This window comes from Terrapene carolina, unplaced genomic scaffold (genome assembly GCF_002925995.2).
Source record: "Terrapene carolina triunguis isolate 2854851 unplaced genomic scaffold, T_m_triunguis-2.0 Scaffold97, whole genome shotgun sequence".
Classification (NCBI taxonomy): Eukaryota; Metazoa; Chordata; order Testudines; family Emydidae; genus Terrapene; species Terrapene triunguis.
In genome coordinates, this window is record NW_020664448.1 from 16,575,252 (window position 1) to 16,593,510 (window position 18,259).

The 18,259-nt window shown below is 41.7% G+C and overlaps 1 protein-coding gene across 1 annotated transcript in view; it reads left to right on the forward strand.

Moving 5' to 3' along the window:
- AMOTL1 (angiomotin like 1) overlaps nucleotides 1-18,259 on the forward strand; it is a 106,145-nt gene that overhangs the window by 48,560 nt on the left and 39,326 nt on the right. The window contains exons 3-5 of the mRNA XM_026651647.1: nucleotides 2,834-3,122; nucleotides 12,099-12,243; nucleotides 15,743-15,832. Coding sequence (XP_026507432.1) covers nucleotides 2,834-3,122; nucleotides 12,099-12,243; nucleotides 15,743-15,832 — 524 coding nt within the window. The remainder of the gene's footprint in view (nucleotides 1-2,833; nucleotides 3,123-12,098; nucleotides 12,244-15,742; nucleotides 15,833-18,259) is intronic.

Genomic DNA, 18,259 nt, shown 5'->3' on the forward strand with positions numbered 1-18,259 from the left:
CTTCCTGTGTGATACTGGGCAAGTCACTTAGTCTCTCCATGCCTCAGTTCCCTATCTGTAAAATGGGGATAATATATAAGAACATAAGAACGTAAGAATGGCCATACTGGGTCAGACCAAAGGTCCATCCAGCCCAGCATCCTGTCTGCCAACAGTGGCCAATGCCAGGTGCCCCAGAGGGAGTGAACCTAACAGGCAATGATCAAGTGATCTCTTTCCTACCATCCATCTCCACCCTCTGAAAAACAGAGGCTAGGGACACCATTCCTTACCCATCCTGGCTAATAGCCATTAATGGACTTAACCTCCATGAGTTTATCTAGTTCTCTCTTAAACTCTATTATAGTCCTAGCCTTCACAATCTCCTCAGGCAAGCAGTTCCACAGGTTGACTGTGCACTGTGTGAAGAAGAATTTCCTTTTATTGTTTTAAACCTGCTGCCCATTAATTTCATTTGGTGGCCCCTAGTTCTTATATTATGGGAACAAGTAAATAACTTTTCCTTATTCACTTTCTCCACACCACTCATGATTTTATATACCTCTATCATATCCCCCCTTAGTCTCCTCTTTTCCAAGCTGAAAAGTCCTAGCCTCTTTAATCTCTCCTCATATGGGACCCGTTCCAAACCCCTAATCATTTTAGTAGCCCTTCTCTGAACCTTTTCTAATGCCAGTATATCTTTTTTGAGATGAGGAGACCACATCTGTACGCAGTATTCAAGATGTGGGCGTACCATGGATTTATATAAGGGAATAAAATATTCTCTGTCTTATTCTCTATCCCTTTTTTAATGATTCCTAACATCCTGTTTGCTTTTATGACTGCCACTGCACACTGCGTGGACGTCTTCAGAGAACTACCCATGATGACTCCAAGATCTCTTTCCTGATTAGTTGTAGCTAAATTAGCCCCCATCATATTGTATGTGTAGTTGGGATTATTTTTTCCCATGTGCATTACTTTACATTTAGCCACATTAAATTTCATTTGCTATTTTGTTGCCCAATCACTTAGTTTTGTGAGATTTTTTTGAAGTTCTTCACAGTCTGCTTTGGTCTTAACTATCTTGAGCAGTTTAGTATCATCAGCAAACTTTGCCACCTCACTGTTTACCCCTTTCTCCAGATCATTTATGAATAAGTAGAATAGGATTGGTCCTAGGACTGACCCTTGGGGAACACCACTAGTTACCCCTCTCCATTCTGAAAATTTACCATTTATTCCTACTCTTTGTTCCCTGTCTTTTAACCAGTTCTCAATCCATGAAAGGATCTTCCCTCTTATCCTATGACAACTTAATTTACGTAACAGCCTTTGGTGAGGGACCTTGTCAAAGGCTTTCTGGAAATCTAAGTATACTATGTCCACTGGACCCCCCTTGTCCACATGTTCGTTGACCCCTTCAAAGAACTCTAATAGATTAGTAAGACATGATTTCTCTTTACAGAAACCATGTTGACTTTTGCCCAACAATTTATGTTCTTCTATGTGTCTGACAATTTTATTCTTTACTATTGTTTCAACTAATTTGCCCGGTACTGACGTTAGACTTACCAGTCTGTAATTGCCGGGATCACCTCTAGAGCCCTTTTTAAAATATTGGCATCACATTAGCTATCTTCCAGTCATTGGGTACAGAAGCTGATTTAAAGGACAGGTTACAAATCATAGTTAATAGTTCCGCAATTTCACATTTGAGTTCTTTCAGAACTCTTGGGTGAATGCCATCTGGTCCTGGTTATTTGTTACTGTTAAGTTTATCAATTAATTCCAAAACCTCCTCTAATGACACTTCAGTCTGTTACAGTTCCTCAGATTTGTCACCTACAAAGGATGGCTCAGGTTTGGGAATCTCCCTAACATCCTCAGCTGTGAAGACTGAAGCAAAGAATTCATTTAGTTTCTCTGCAATGACTTTATCATCTTTAAGTGCTCCTTTTGTATCTCGATCATCCACGGGCCCCACTGATTGTTTAGCAGGCATCCTGCTTCTGTTGTACTTAAAAAACATTTTATTATTACCTTTTGAGTTTTTGGCTCAGGGGTGTGGTGAGGATAAATACATTAAAGATTGTGAGACAGTCAGATACTATGGAGATGGGGTCATAGGATAGAATTACCCTCACTGTTAAAGAACTGCACTTTATTTCCAGTCTGAATTTGTCTAGATTCAACTTCCAGCCATTGGCTCTTGTTATACTTTATCTGCTAAATTAATGAGACCTCTATTGTCAGAAAACATATCCCCATGTAGATACATCTAGACCATGATCAAGTCACCTCTTTGTTTTCAGTAAGATCAATGGATAGATTAATGCATCTGAATATAACTCACCTATTCATACAATCATTATGAGGTCTCTCATTGTAAAACAACTTTGATGATTCGAAAGAATTGATCAGGGTGGTCCAGCCAGCCGTTTTGCAGCAGTCTGTCCTTTGCTAGGCTAAAGCTATTCAGGAACATCACATTGCTCACCTCATTTCCTCCCATCTTCTGATTCAGCCTATCAGAATTCTGCTCACCGACTTGCTCCAGGCAGGTAATGGTTGAAGGATGAGGAATATATCGTTTATTTTTAAATTAGCATCCATCAGCCAGTACTCCTGAATTATGTTGGTGTCTGAAGTCTGTGACACTAAGGAGTACAGTTGTGATTTATATTATGGTACTGCTTAGAAATCAGGGTCCCATTGCTAGGTGCTGAACAAACTTGTAGTAAAAAGACATGCTTTATCCCAAAGCCCTTGAAATCTAGATGGCTGGTATATTTTCAGGGCAGTTTTTCTGGGCTGGTATAATTCTTTTCCCGTATTTGCTTTTATTTAGCCGACAATGTCAACCTGCTTTTCCATCGGTGCCGGTACAGCAGCACAGTCCAATGTCCTCCCAGGCCTCCTCCATTACTGGCCCACTGCACTCAGCAACCTTGCCACCGCTCCCATCAGCTGTAACTGCCCAGCCTCCACCTGCGACTCCACCAAGCCAACAGCTCACGCCTGATGCATATGCCATTGTGGAGCGAGCACAGCAAATGGTGGAGATGCTGTCGGAGGAGAATCATGTTCTGCGGCAGGAGCTGGAGGGATACTATGAGAAGGCAGACAAACTTCAGAAGGTACGTGGAACGTTCTCACAGGGTATAAAAGATGCAAGCCCCTATTATAGTGTGTCTGAAGTGTGTCTATTACCCTCCTGGTCACAGGCGGTGATCTAAGTAATCCTTCCTAACATGAGGCACTCAGATTGCCTAACACAGCCTGTGGTTCCTATTGTCGCCATGTGGGCCCTCTGTAAGTCCTTGCCAGTCATTGGATGGACTGTGATTCCAATACAGTAGGCTATGCAGACTCCTTTGCCATGAAGATGTTACTCAAAAGGCGTACTGTGTTTTCTTTTCTTGGGAGCATCTACTTCTTCTTTCTTGGGAGGGATAGCTCAGTGGTTTGAGCATTGGCCTGCTAAACCCAGGGTTGTGAGTTCAATCCTTGAGGGGGCCACTTAGGGATCTGGGGCAAAAAATCAGTACTTGATCCTGCTAGTGAAGGCAGGGGGCTGGACTCAATTACTTTTCAGGGTCCCTTCCAGTTCTATGAGATAGGTATATCTCCATATATTATAATTTCAACTTTTTTATGCCTGCCTTAGGGAAACTTCCTTCGGTAGTTTCCCTTCTGGAATGCAGCGTCTGAATACATGGCATTTTTAAGCTAGCACCTTTTTACAGGTGTAGCATAATCAGCAACATTTTGTACATATCTGAAGTGCAAAATATGTTTAGTGATCACAACAAAACCTGTCCTGTGTGGTCTTGTACATTTTAATAGATTTGTAATAGTCCTTCTTTTATCATAAGAAACGAACACACCAGTACTGTGGGTTGACTGATGTTTGGGCATTTGATAATAAATCTTTTCTGAGGAGTTGTTTTTAAATTAAATAATAATAATAAAAAAAAAACACAGAGCCCAGTTTTAAAACATGGGCACCTAAAGTTAGGTGCCTAAATCCATTTTTAAGGCCTCTACATAGGTGGCCTGATTTTCAGAGTTGCTTCCTTTGACCTCATTACATACCCAATTTAATGGCACCCACACTGTGTAAAATAATTATTTAAAGATTTTGTTCATATTTCCGTCACTGTGCCTATTTGTCTAGCTAACTGTCTAAAGCAACAATAGAAGAAAACGGAGAAAAAGAAAATCGAGCAAGAAGATGATGCATAAAAAAGAGACCCACTGCCAAAGAGTGGGCACTGGTGTCTGTCTCCTGTCCAGGCTAACAGTGGATTGCTTAACTCAGTGCTAGAATTCTTAAGGTCTGTTTTTAGAAAGTAGAGTCTGTACATATTAGGGCGTAAACAATTACGTACCTACTTTGTGTTCAACCCCAGGATCACCTATAGGCTTTAACTCAAGCTGCTAACCCAAATTAAAAGCCACGTTGCCGTGTGTTCACTGCTGTTTTAACCTGAGTTATCTAATGTGGATTAGCAAACCCAAGTTAAGAACACACCTTTTTTTGCAGTATAAACATACTCTAAGTATAGGAAATACTGCAAATATAATAGTAATGTTACCTATGTCCAAAGGAAAATGCTGTGAAGATTTTACACCACTGCACAATCAACAGGACTTTTGTATATCCACTTTGAATTCCCTGGGCCAGATTTTCAGAGAGTTGAGGCCAGAGGTCCAGCCCCATACTGAATTTTGTGTAAAGAGTTGTAAAGATTTTAATGGTGTCCTCTGTATGGCCTTCCTGGACAAAAAATATTCTTTGAATAAGTTGGATTCCAGATGTTGGTTTTACAAAGGCTGCTTTCTTTTATAAAATATATTTGAGTATGATGCACAAAAAATGTATTAATTTAAGAGTCTTACCACTCTACACTGGTTAGTAATTGCATTCTCTTTCTCTTTTTGGTGCTCTGGAAGTTTGTGGCATTAGGCCCTGACACAGGAAAGCACATGCTTAAGTCCCATGGAACTTAATTATGTGCTTAAAGTTAAACACGTGAATAAGTGCTTTCCTGAATAGGGACGCTTCCCTGAATCAAGGCCTTCATTGGTCAGTCATTTAAAAGGGCTCCATTTTCTTACCTGCTTTGATGTGATGGACAGACAAAGAAGAGGCTCCTGAGGTTCCTGTTGGACTTTGTTGGGAATTGTGAGTGTTCAGAACCTCTAAAAATAAAGCCACTCATTTGGGTGCCTAACTTAGGCACCTAAATCTGAAAATTTTTGCTTTAACTTCTATGTCTTAGTTTCCTCACCTGTAAAATAATAATAATGTTTACCTGTTTCACCTGAGGGTTGTGATTAGTTAAATAATGCATTTTGGACTTGGAAATTGCTCCATATTATTGAAATAATACTGTATGTAATTTTTTCTAAGCAAAATGTGTCACTGAAAAATAATTAATAATAATTAATAATAACAATATCTAGCTTTTATAATGCTTTTCATCAGTTGATCTCAAAGCTCTTCACAATCCTTAGTGTATTTATCCTCACAAGACCCCGGTGAGGTAGGGAAGTGTAATTATCCCCATTCTACAGATGGGGAACTGAAGCACAGAGAGGCTAAGTGGCTTGCGTAAGGTCACACGGGAAGTCTGTGGTGGAGCAGGGAAAAGATGTTTGCAATATGAGGGACAGTCTTTCCTCCACCGATATTCAGAACAGAACAGAATAAAAATACTGGGGACTGAAAAGCAGACTGTGTTCCTGATGTGTATAGCACAGCTAGTAGTTTGTATGAACAGATTGTCCCTAAGTGCTGTCAAATTCTAGACCATGTTTGAATAGACATTTTGCAGTGAGTTACAAGGTGGTGATTAATTCTGGTGTTGTTTGAAACATTGTCTAATTCTGACATCTAAAAGAGCTGTTATCTTTTTGATATTTCATTTTTAGCTCACTTGTTCGTTGCTTTCATTTTTTTCTTTCTTTCTGTGTTGTTGTTGACGATGACATTACCTCTTTGAAGCTTAATGATCAGGTTGGCATGGTTTCAACCAACGTCTCATCATGTAGGTTGTTTGAGTGGGTTGGTATCAGAAGCCACCTGGGGATAGAAAGGATTGGGGATGGGGTGGGAGTTGAAAAGGAAATTGCAGAGCTGCTGAGAAACATGAGCATGATTTACTGGTGTTCCCCTTGTCCCCCTTTATCACTTTAAACAAAAGCAGCTTTGATGGGAGCTCTCCTTTTATCCTGCAGCAAGCCTGCCTCTGGTCGTAGCTGCTGGACCATGTGGAGGGACTTGCATGGTGGAGTGTGTTTTGGGGAAAAAAAGATATCGAAAGAGATGAAGGGCATTGAGCAAGGCTTCACTTATATGACGTAACAATATTGATCAGCACTAATAAGCTGTTAAACTACCTGGTTTTGTTAGTAAATTAATTTCATTGCAACAGGAACATTATGTAGCAGGTGGCCTTTAGGCAGGAAAGACTAACATGGGAGAATAGTTGTGGGGAGAAAGCCTAAGCCCTGGGAATCTGGAGAGGTAGGTTCTCTTTCCACCTCTGCCACTGACTTCCTGTGTAATCGTGGGTAAGTCACTTCATCTCCTGGGGCCACATCTGGAAAATGGAGATAACCAGGATAACATGAGGTCCCAAGGTGATGAGGTGTCTAAGGGGGAGTGGAGTAATGTGATCCAGGGAAATGTTGAGAAGGAGCATGGAAGTGATATTACCCCTGTATATGGCATTGCTGCGACCACCACTGGAATGCTGTGTCCAGTTCTGGTGTCTGTACTTTAAAAAGGATGTTGAATAATTAGAGAGGGTTCAGAAAATAGACACAGGAATGATTTGAGGTCTGGAAAACCTGCCTTCCTGTGAGAGACTTGGAGAAGCTCAATCTGTTTAGCTTGGTAAATAGAAGGCTAAGAGGTGGCTTCAACATGGTCTATATGTACTTCCCTGGGGAGAAAATTTCTGATAACAGAGGGCTCATTAATCTGGCAACAAAGACATAACAAGCTCCAGTGGCTGGGAGCTGAAGCTAGATAAAGTCAAACTAGAAATAAGCACTGATTTTTACACTAAGTGCAATTAACCAGGGTGTGCTGGACTCTTCAGCACTTGAAGTCTTTACATTAAGACAGGATGCCTGTCTAAAAGATCTGCTCTAGTCCAGCCTGAAGTGATGGGGTGTCTCAGGAGCTGCTGAGTGAAGTTCTATAGCTTGTGTTATAGCAGAGGTCAGGCTGGATGATCATAATGGGCCCTTCTAGCTTTGAAATCTATGCCTACTTTGTAAGGCACTATGATATCTTCAGAGGGAAGGCACTGTTGGGGTGTTATGTATTATTATAGAGTAAAAACCAACTAACTGAAGCATTGGTTTGATTCTGCAAAACTTGCAAGAACAGGCTTTCTCTTGAGATTTCTAGTAATTGTCAGCCCGTCCAAAACAGCCTTTCTTGTTCGATTTTGGTCCAAATTTTGGTTACAGAAGATGAAAAAAAAAGTTGTCCTGACGTTTTTGAACTGCAGTAAAGATTCGGGTTGAATTTTGGACAAAGATTCTCTGGGGTGTCTTATTTTAGCCAAGCATGTTTGCCCGTTGCCAGTTGGAAAGTAAACGATTGCTGATACCTCCAATCTTAGTGCAGGAAAGAGTAAAAAATAAACTCTCTTCCTGTACAAGGTGGTTTTCTTACAGCAACAAAGTAACGTGGCAAGGTTTATTCAGAGTTATTTTGAGCTTGCAGTCTCTTGTGCTCGAAATGCTACTGTTATTTTGGTGCGTCTGAGTTGTGCTAAAGAGAAAGGCCACCTTTTAAAGATATTAGCTGAAAAATAATGCTGCTTCCTGGAGTTCTTGCTTTTTAAAAACAAAATAAAAAGTCAGGATACTAATCTGTGGTAGCACTAAGACAGTGTTTCAGATCATACCATGCTGCTCACATTACAACAAACCCATTGGATTCTCTGTGTTGTGCAGAATTGGGCCTCACTTGGGAAGCAATGGACATTAGGTAGCTTTGTTAATGACCTTTTAAAATTTTTGAGTAGAGATGAGCAGTGAATGGTAATTGTTAAATGACCATGAAAGCTAGATATTTGATGAGTTTGGGGCCTGATCCAAAGCCCTTGAAGACAATAGGAGATTTTCATTAGGCTTTGGATTAGGTCCAGGTTAGTTTCCATTAACATAGATTTATACCCCTGAGTTTTACCTTCACTTTCAGGTCTAAATAAACTGAAATCAAAAGTCAGTCAAAATGGCTGAGTTTCTCCTAGCTCGTTCCACATCCCAACCCTGCAAAGTCACACATCACAGGACTCATGGGACTCTAAACAATCGCAGACCTTTTGGGGAATCTGGATGAAAGTTCGAGTTTGTGACAAAATGCGAAGCCTGGCTGGTTTCACTAGTTTTGAGTTCCACTGCAAACATTTTGTACAGCTCCAATACAAACATTACTGTAGCTGGGCCTCGTCTTTGCCATTGCTGCAGCTGGCAGCATCAAGTCCAAGCAGCATCAGAGAGTGCCCTAACTCTAGAGCAGTGTTTCCCAAACTGGGGTTCGTGAACCCCCAGGGGTTCTCGGGGGAAATGTTACAGGGGGTTCTCGGGGGGAAATTCCCTAATGGCAGACAGTGCTGTCCCTAGGGACCCCGGGCAGCATGGGACACTGAGGAGACTAACCTTCAAGACTCCGTATAAGAAATGGAAAGGGAGGTGGATATTTTTTGCTGTTTTTAAAAATAAATAGGCAGCTAGTATTGTTTTTAAAATTATTATGAAGAACAAGTTTAAGCTTTGTTGTAACGTGCGTTGTTTGCCTGGACTGCTCAAGACCTGAATGCTTGTGTAGGAGGAACTCTTTGAGTTGGCTTCTTAAATACCATCATGCTGTTTCACATCTGATACTCCTTGATGAAACATAGGAGCCTTGTCTTATAACAGGCTTATTCAAAGTGATACAAACTACAAAAGTGAGATCTTGGAAGAGTGTTGCCATTTTCATAATGCAATAAAAATACTGTAATGATAAATAATAATTAATAATACATAGTGTGTAATAAACATGTCACAAAAACAAATTTTATATTTCCAAGATCACTGCTTTTATAATTTATACTCAGGTAAGGAGAAAATCCCTGGAAATATTCATTTTTAAGAGGGGGTTCACGAGACTTGACATTTTAGTGAAAGGGGTTCACAGGTTGTTAAAGTTTGGGAACCACTGCTCTAGAGTTTTCATGCCAGATGGGCTCTATTATAAGGAGAGATGGGCCCAGACCCAAAATTGCCAACCCCAAGTGTCCAAAAATCCTGAGTCAGGCCCTGAATATGTTGAGATTGGCTAAAATCTCATGAGATTGTAACAAATGATGAATTTGGGTTCTTTTAATTTGCCTCCCGATTTTTGAGCCATTAGGGTTCTTGTTTTCCTGCTTTTCACCACAACCATGAGGTCTATAAATATAGGGCCAGATACTCAGTTGGTGTAAATCAGCATAGCACCATTTACTTCGCTGGAGCTATGACCGTTTGCACCAGCTGAGGATTCGGTCCTTATTTATAATTTTTTTTTTAAATGAAAGCTGAGATTCTGTCATAACCAGCTCCTGGAGTGCTGGGATTATCATGAGATTCAGCGACACTGCAAACCAAACCCTGCTTTTGACTCCCCTCCCAGCACCCTTGGACCAGGTAGGGATCTGAGTACACAGCTTAAGCCTATCTCTGTAATGGCTTGAATACCAAATCTGTCCTGGCCTAAATGCACAAAAGGAATTAAGTACCTAAAATCCTGTTTTAGACCCCTGAGTCCCCCGTTTTGGGGCCACTGTCATGTACTAAACTCCTGCTGAATCCTGTACGCACCTAAACTTGTTCAGCGCCTAAGTTTTGGCAGTAGAAATTGCCAAGGCACCTGTGTCTTTGCCTCTGAGCTATTGTATGCTGCCTCCCTCTAGGTGTCTGGGTGCCCTAACCACCAGGGTATAGAGTCATTCTTATGCTTGTGCTCGCTCTCTGGCACAAATAATGAGAGACAGAGACCTGTATCTCAGGGTCCAGTCTCCCTGCTTCAGTGATGCTAATTATTTAGCCACAGTGCAACAGTTTCCACTGGCTGTCTCATTACAGAAGCAGCTTTTCCTCTGCTGGAATTGACACCTCCTCATCTATTATTGGGAGTGGACTACATCCACCCTGATTGAATTGGCCCTCTCAACACTGGTTCTCCACTTGCGAAGTAACTCCCTGCTCTCCGTGTGTCAGTATATAATGCCTGCATCTGTAACTTTCACTCTATGCATCCAAAGAAGTGAGGTTTTTACCCACGAAAGCTTATGCCCAAATAAATCTGTTAGTCTTTAAGGTGCCACCAGATTCCTTGTTGTTTTTGTAGTTTCCACTGGAGAGACTGAGGAAGCCCCACATTCAGAATATCCCGTAGCCCAGTGGTTAGAGCACTCACCTAAGAGATGGTAGTTCCTTGTTCAAATTCCCTTTCTCCTTCAGGTGGAGGTGGGCTTTAGCCAGGGGTCTCCCACATCCTAGGTGAGTACCCTAGCCACTCTCCTCCTCCTTACTAACAACATAGGTGCCTACCGCCAAGAGAGGATTTACAGGTAAGAATCCCAAGCAGAGCTAGGTGCCTCCCTACAGCCTGGATTTAGGCACCTACCTCTGAGACTGGGTGGGATTTAGCACATCCCATCTCATTGGCACCTCCCATTGGCTAGCTTAGGCTGCTCCTCACCTAGTGTGCTGGTTTTTGTGAGTTGCAGTCCAAGGTGCCTGTCTCTCCCCATTTATTGTATAGGAGCTTGGATGCCTACCTCAGGATTTGTGAATCTGCTCAGTGTCACCATGCCAAATTCCTTTTGTGCATTCAGGCCTCTGCAATTTGCTTAAGTTTGGATTGGGATCTAGATTTCAACAGTCCAAGTGCAAGAGTGTTCAAATCCTGGCTTTTGCTTCAGTCCGTTAAAGCAGAAGTTCCCAACCTTCTTACTGAGATGACCCACCAACTGCATTTTGTCTTTTTTTTGCAACCTATCATTATATATATGCACCCTCTGTCCCAGCACAATAACCCTAATCCTGGCCTGGTGCAGAGGGGAAGCCCTGGGTGCAGGAGGGTCGGGGGTTGGAGCGCGAGCCCAACCCCACTCATCTCGCAGGCGCAGCTCCTGTCCCCTCGGGGCCAAACCTGAGTGGCACTGCGAGCCCATGTCCCATGCTGCAATGCCTGGAACAGGGATCCGGACCCAGCCACGCTGGGCAGGAGCTTATACTGTGGGTTGAGTGTGGGGTGGGCTCGTGCTCACCCCCCGTCTCCTCACCCACCCAGGCCCTCCCCTTGGCACCAGAACAGGAGACGTATGTTTGCCTAGGCCAGTACCTAGTAATGGATTAATCAGCCCTGGACATGGCAAACCATCTAGGGCTCTCCTGTGACCTACTGGTGTTTGGAAACAGTGTGTTAGAGAGATAAGGGGCCAGATTCTGATCTCACTTACACCGGTATAAATCAGGAATAACTCCACTGAAATCAGTGGATTACAATAACTTCAAACTGATGTGAGATCTGAATGTGGCCCAAGACATTCACATTTGGGATCTGGTGTACAGAGCAAAGTTTTGCATTTGGAATTCATCCCTAGTGGGGAAGTGATAAATCATGCCTCCCAAATCCCGTTTTTGAGAAAAAATTCAGCCCATTCTAATGTGCATATTTCCTCAGCACCCCCTGAGGACAGCTTTCAAGTGGAAGCCTCTGTGGCCGAAGAAAGAAAATCAAACCACTATGTTACATAACCCCACCCCTTGAGTTTGCTTGGAAGCATTTATCTGAGCATTGGCCTGTGCTATTGGAGCAGAATGTTTTTGGGGTGGGTGGGAAGTTGATTGCTCAGTGCAATAGGGATGTTCAAAAAGCACAGAGATCAGCTTTGTCATCTGTCTATAAGAATTCTTATTATAGAATCATGCTTGTGTGAAACTTGGAACGTGCATCACCCCGGCACACAAAACCCCCTGGGAAATGCTCCAAGCGAGTGTCAGAATGACATACATTCCTGCCCTGCTTTAATGGGAGGTCTCTCTCCTTTCAGTTTGAAATAGAAATTCAGAGGATTTCAGAAGCCTATGAGGGCCTGGTCAAGACCACCACTAAGAGAGAGTCTCTGGACAAGGCTATGAGAAACAAGCTTGAAGGAGAAATTAGGAGACTTCACGATTTCAACAGGGATCTCCGTGGTATGTTAAGTTCTTTACACATTTTTTCGCCCTAAGTGACATGCTGTATCATTCCTCAATTGTCAAACTCCTAATCACCACCTAATCACCAGCCTCAGGCTTTAGACAAACTGATTTTCATGTTTTAAACCTCTACAAAGGAAAAAGGAATAAGAATGATTTTCATGTGTTTTAGATAAACTGCTTTAGAAATCAAGTTCTGTTTGTTGGTAAAGGATAAAAATGCTCTTATTTTCCAAGTTACAAACAAGTCCCCCAGCAAACTACACGAGTCAACTTTAAGCATTGAATTGTTGTTCTAATTCTTAAAACACCAATTTAACCTGAAGACCAAAATTATAAACTCTGTAGTAAACATCTAAAGGTTATTCTACCCAGTCTACAAATCTAATCTGTCTATAATGAGCTCAACAGCAAGGTATATAATATAATGTAATATATAATATAAAATATAAGTCTCAAATAGGTCTGTCGATTAATTGCAGTTAACTCACATGATTAACTCAAAAAATTAATCACGATTAAAAAAATTAATTGTGGTTAATCACAGTTTTAATTGCACTGTTAAACAATAGAATACCAATTGAAATTTATTAAATATTTTTGGATGTTTTTCTACATTTTCAAATGTATTGATTTCAACTACAACACAGAATACAAATACAGTGCTCACTTTATATTATTATTTTTATTACAAATATATTTGCATTGTAAAAATGATAAAAGAAATAGTATTTTTCAATTCACCTCATACAAGTACCATAATGCAATCTCTTTAGCATGAAAGTGCAACTTACAAATGTAGACTTTTTTTTGTTACATTGTTTTGTTTTTGAGTGGAGTTATGCAAAACTTTAGAGCCTACAAATTCACTCAGTCCTACTTCTTGTTCAATCGCTAAGACAAACAAGTTTGTTTACATTTACGGGAGATAATGCTGCTGGCTTCTTATTTACGTTACCTGAAATTGAGAAGAAGGTGTTCGCATGGCACTTTTGTAGCGGGCATTGCAAGATATTTACATGCCAGATATGCTAAACATTCGTATGCTCCTTCATGCTTTGGCCACCCTTCCTGAAGACATGCTTCCATGCTGATGATGCTCGTTAAAAAAGTAATGCGTTATTAAATTTGTGACTGAACGCCTTGAGGGAGAATAGTATGTCTCCTGCTCTGTTTTACCCGCATTCTGCCATGTATTTCGTACAATAGCAGTCTCGGATGATGACCTAGCACATGCTGTTCGTTTTAAGAACACTTTCACTGCAGATTTGACAAAATGCAAAGAAGGTACCAATGTGAGATTTCTAAAGAGAGCTACAGCACTGGACCCAAGGTTTAAGAATCTAAAGTGCCTTCCAAAATCTGAGAGGGACGAGGTGTGGAGGAGCATGCTTTCAGAAGTCTTAAAAGAGCAACACTCCGATGCAGAAACTACAGAACCCGAACCACCAAAAAAGAAAATCAACCTTCTGCTGGTGGCATCTGACTCAGATGATGAAAGTAAACATGTGTTGATCCGCTCTGCTTTGGACCGTTATCGAGCAGAACCCTTCATCAGCATGGAGGCATGTCCTCTGGAGTGGTGGTTGAAGCATGAAGGAACATATGAATCTTTAGTCCATCTGGCACGTAAATATCTTGCGATGCCGGCTACAACAGTGCCATGTGAACGCCTGTTCTTACTTTCAGGTGACATTGTAAACAAGAAGTGGGCAGCATTATCTCCTGCAAATGTAAACAAACTTGTTTGTCTGAGTGACTGGCTGAACAAGTAGGACTGAGTGGACTTGTAGGCTCTAAAGTTTTACATTGTTTTATTTTTGAATGCAGGTTTTTTTGTATATAATTCTACATTTGTAAGTTCAACTTTCATGATAAAGAGATTGCATTACAGTACTTGTATGAGGTGAATTGAAAAATACTATTGGTTTTGTTTTTTACAGCACAAATATTTGTAATCAAAAATAAATATAAAGTGAACACTGTACACTTTGTATTCTGTGTTGTCATTGAAATCAGTATATTTGAAGCTGTAGAAAACATCCAAAAATATTTAAATAAATGGTATTTTATTATTGTTCAACAGTGAGATTAATCGCACAATTAATCACGATTAAAAAAATTAATCACTTGACAGCCCTAGTCTCAAATGCATTACAAACATGTAAAAGCCAAATTTTCAAAGAGCTTCCCATTGAATAGGCAACATTTGTAGACGCCCTTTTGTGAGTGCAAATGGATGTGAACGTTGTATAATTGTGTGCCTATCCACTGAGTGTGCACAGATTCCACTTTGTGCACTTGTCCAATGGAGGCCCTTTAAAAATTGAGTCATGATTTACTCAGCGCAGCTGGAGGTCGGTAAGTTTGACTGTCACCATTTTACAGATGGAGAAATGGAAGCGAAGAGGCAGTAAGGTTAGAGCCAATGGAGCAGTGGGGTGCAGGGAGGTAGAATGAGTAGTGCCTGAGTGGTGGAGGAGGATATCACATGTCTCTTTAAGGGGAATCACAGTTCAAAGCAGCACTGTTGCTACTCTGGTACTAGCTGCTGGTCAGGAGTGAGGCTATCCCCTTTGTGGAGTACAGCACTACCAGCCACAGCAGGATTGCCCTTGCACTTACAAGGTGAGGTTCACCCTTGTACAGAGGCTGGCACAATGCTTAGGCACTATTTCATTGCCCTGTCGTCCTCCAAATAGTTCTTAATTGGGGCTAAAGCGTAGGCCTTGTGCCGGCCCTCAGCCTGGAGCTGAATTTCACCTGGAGATCACAAGCAGCCACATTAGAGTACTTCGTACCATGATCCACAGTGCTGCAGGCATTCAGGTCTCCTATTTCCTGTACTGTTAAGTTCAGCCTTTCATCTCCTGAAGCTCGACAAATTCAAACAGGAAATAAGGGGCACTCTTTAACAGGGAGGTCAATTAACCATTGGAACACATTACCCAGGGATGTAGTGGATTCTTCTTCACTTGACAGCTTTAAATCAAGTCTTTCTCAAAGAGATGCTCTAGCTCAGTGTTTCTCAACGACTGGTCTGTGGACCAGTGCCAGTCCCTGAGATCTCCCTGACACAGTTTAGGAAGGCAAAAAACTGGTCCCGGGTATCAAAAAGGTTGAGAGACACTGCTCTAGCTCAACCACAAGTCATTGGGCTTGAGACCGGAATCACTGGGTGAAACTCTGTGGCCTGTGTTATGCAGGCAGTCTAACTCAATGATCTAACGTTGCTTCTGGCTTTCAAATCTATGAAGGGCAGAACTCTGCCAACCAATAAACATCTTCTTACCAACCAGAAACTAAAAGATTGCTCTTCTGTAGGAGTCCAGGGCTCATCCCTCACTGTTTAATATATACCTCAGCCTCTTTCATTTTAGTATCTCCCTTTTGAGTTTCTATTTATACCATGCTGCTGGCATGTATTTTCTTGGTTGTTGGCCTATAATTTTATATACGTATATTTATACTTAAAGTATTTCCTGTTTATGTGCAGACCGACTGGAGACTGCCAATAGGCAGCTAGCCAGCAGAGAATTTGATGGGCATGAAGATAAGGCAACAGAGGGCTTTTATGCCTCTCAAAGTGAGTACTGCATTCATCTCTTCTGAAGATACGGTTTTTAACTGGAGTGGCGGAGGGAGCTTAGTCATCATTTTTGATTGCCTTTGTGGTTAGGTTTTACTTAGCTAATTTGTTGTGTAACCTTATTTCAGCTAACAGACTAGGTTTTGTAGCCTGTTGTTTCTCTGTGCACCAGAGCCATGCAACAGGAGTGAACGGTACACACAAATTAGCTCAGTTTGATTAAATATTTACTTTAAAATGTAAAACGTTGCTTGCAGGGATAGTGCCAAAACATACACATCTCAGAGAGGCCAAATTCTTCTCTCAGTTGGGATAGGTTCAGAGTAACCTCCACTGACTTCATTGGAATGACTCAGGATAGATACCAATGTGAATGAGAGCAGAATTTGGTCCCTTCTTTGCAGAAGGGAACTGGAGGGACAGTGGTCGTACAACTTCTTGTGACATCCCAGGCATGCATTTCCCCACTGTTTTAGGTTTCTATATTGGTGGAATGCTGTGCTGTTCTGATACAGAACAAAAACAAATGAGAAATTTCCCACAAAACAAAATTTTGGAAAAAAAATAGTTGTGGGTCAATCAAAAAGTTTTGTTTCAATAAAATCGCAACATTTCATTCTGATTTTGACCTTTTAAATCTTTTTAAAAATTAATCTAAAAACAACTAATTTTGTTTTTTAAAAAAATAGTCATATTGAAATGGAAAATGAAAACATTCCGTTCTGAAAATTTTGAAACGGGACGTTTTGATGTTCTCAAAATACTTTGTTTCATTTATTTCTGAACAAAATTTTGTCAAAATCAACATGTTTTCTGAAATGTTTCGATTTCCTACAAAACCAGAGTTTTGTGTCAAAACCCCATTTTGATAAAAAATTTCCAACCAGCTGTATCAAAGGAGCTTCAATGGAAACTCAGGGTGTTGAAAACCTCCCTGGTGTTATATAGCACCTTGTCGGATTTGATCCAGTTGAAGCAAATGTCCTGTATGTGACTTAGTCTTCATTTTTGTGTGTGTGCTGATGGTTTCATTGGATGATAGCATGTGACTGTATAGTGTTGACTGCATAATACTGTATGCAGGAGGGCAGAGTTCAAGTTGCACAGAAAGCCTTAATTTAGTCAGTGGATGATTCACTTTTGCAACTGTAGTTTTCTTCTAACATTGTTTTTTTTTAAATATGGAATTTCCTACATTTAAAAAAAAAAAGAAATAGGGAAACAAAGAAATTCTACCATGTGCTGCTATTTGCTAGCAACACTAGAACGCTCTGCATTGCACAGTGTGTGCAATCTATAAGGCAGGAGCCTCATTCCGTGCCCACCTGTCTATAATGTGTTGACTTTTTCTTTCTTGTACAGTGCTTAATAAATACGAAATAGTTCTAGAGGTTTCAGAAGTGTTCTTCTTCAAGTAGATGCAGCCGTGTATTCCACTTACGTGTGTGTGTTCCCAGTGCACCGGAGCCTGAGAATTTTGCCTCATAGTACCCGTAGGAGGGCAGCACTCACGCCTCATGGTTGTAGCCCCTCCCCTGGCTATATGAGGTACAGTTTCCTCTCACTGCCTGTGGCTGGAGTCGGAGCTCTGTGTGGTTTTCAGTGAGTGACGCTGCTCTGTGTTGCAGGACTGGCGTCTCTCTCAAGAGATGAAGAAACCATTTAGCCTCCTGGACTGTGCTGAGGAAAAGGTCTCGTAAGACCAATTGGGACCGCTCCAGGTCTCGTGGAGACTCTTCTTCTTTGTCTAAGAGGAATATGGACCGGCGCCATGCTACTGCCAGCACGCGGGGTGGAGCAGGCCCTTCAAACTGCTCCCCAGTACCGTGTAGAGGCATGGGGGAGCTCATACTGGTGACTAGGATTGCCAACTTTGGTTGGATGTATTCCTGTAGGTTTCAGCAGATGTCATCATCTTTAATTAAAGATTAATCTTTAATCCCTGGAGGCTCCAGGACAATCCTGGAGGGTTGGCAATCCTACTGATGACTCTAGTTCCAGCTCTGGAGCATCCGTGGAGTCTGGTACCGACGCCAGTGATGCCAGCACCGGGTGTTTACACGCTGACAGTATACCAGGCAGCAGCGATCTACTCTGCCTATCAGTTCTGGGCTTCCCACTCATCCAGGACTTTGCTGGGGTTATGACATCCATGACCTTGTTGGCACCGTCTGGGCTTGTCTCAGAATCTTGGGGTCCATGGACGACACAGCCTGATTTCCACCTGCCACAGACAGCAGAGTTGAGGCCGGTGCTGGGCCTGGCACTGAGAACCTCCTCTGCACTGGTGCACTCCTTAGCACCGACGTTGTTTTGACAGCAGATCCTGTCTTCCATCTCAGCACCATGTGCTGCATCCGCACTGCTGCTTACGTCAGTACCGGCACCGCTCCCGGCACCGGATATAACTGTGATGTATTTGGT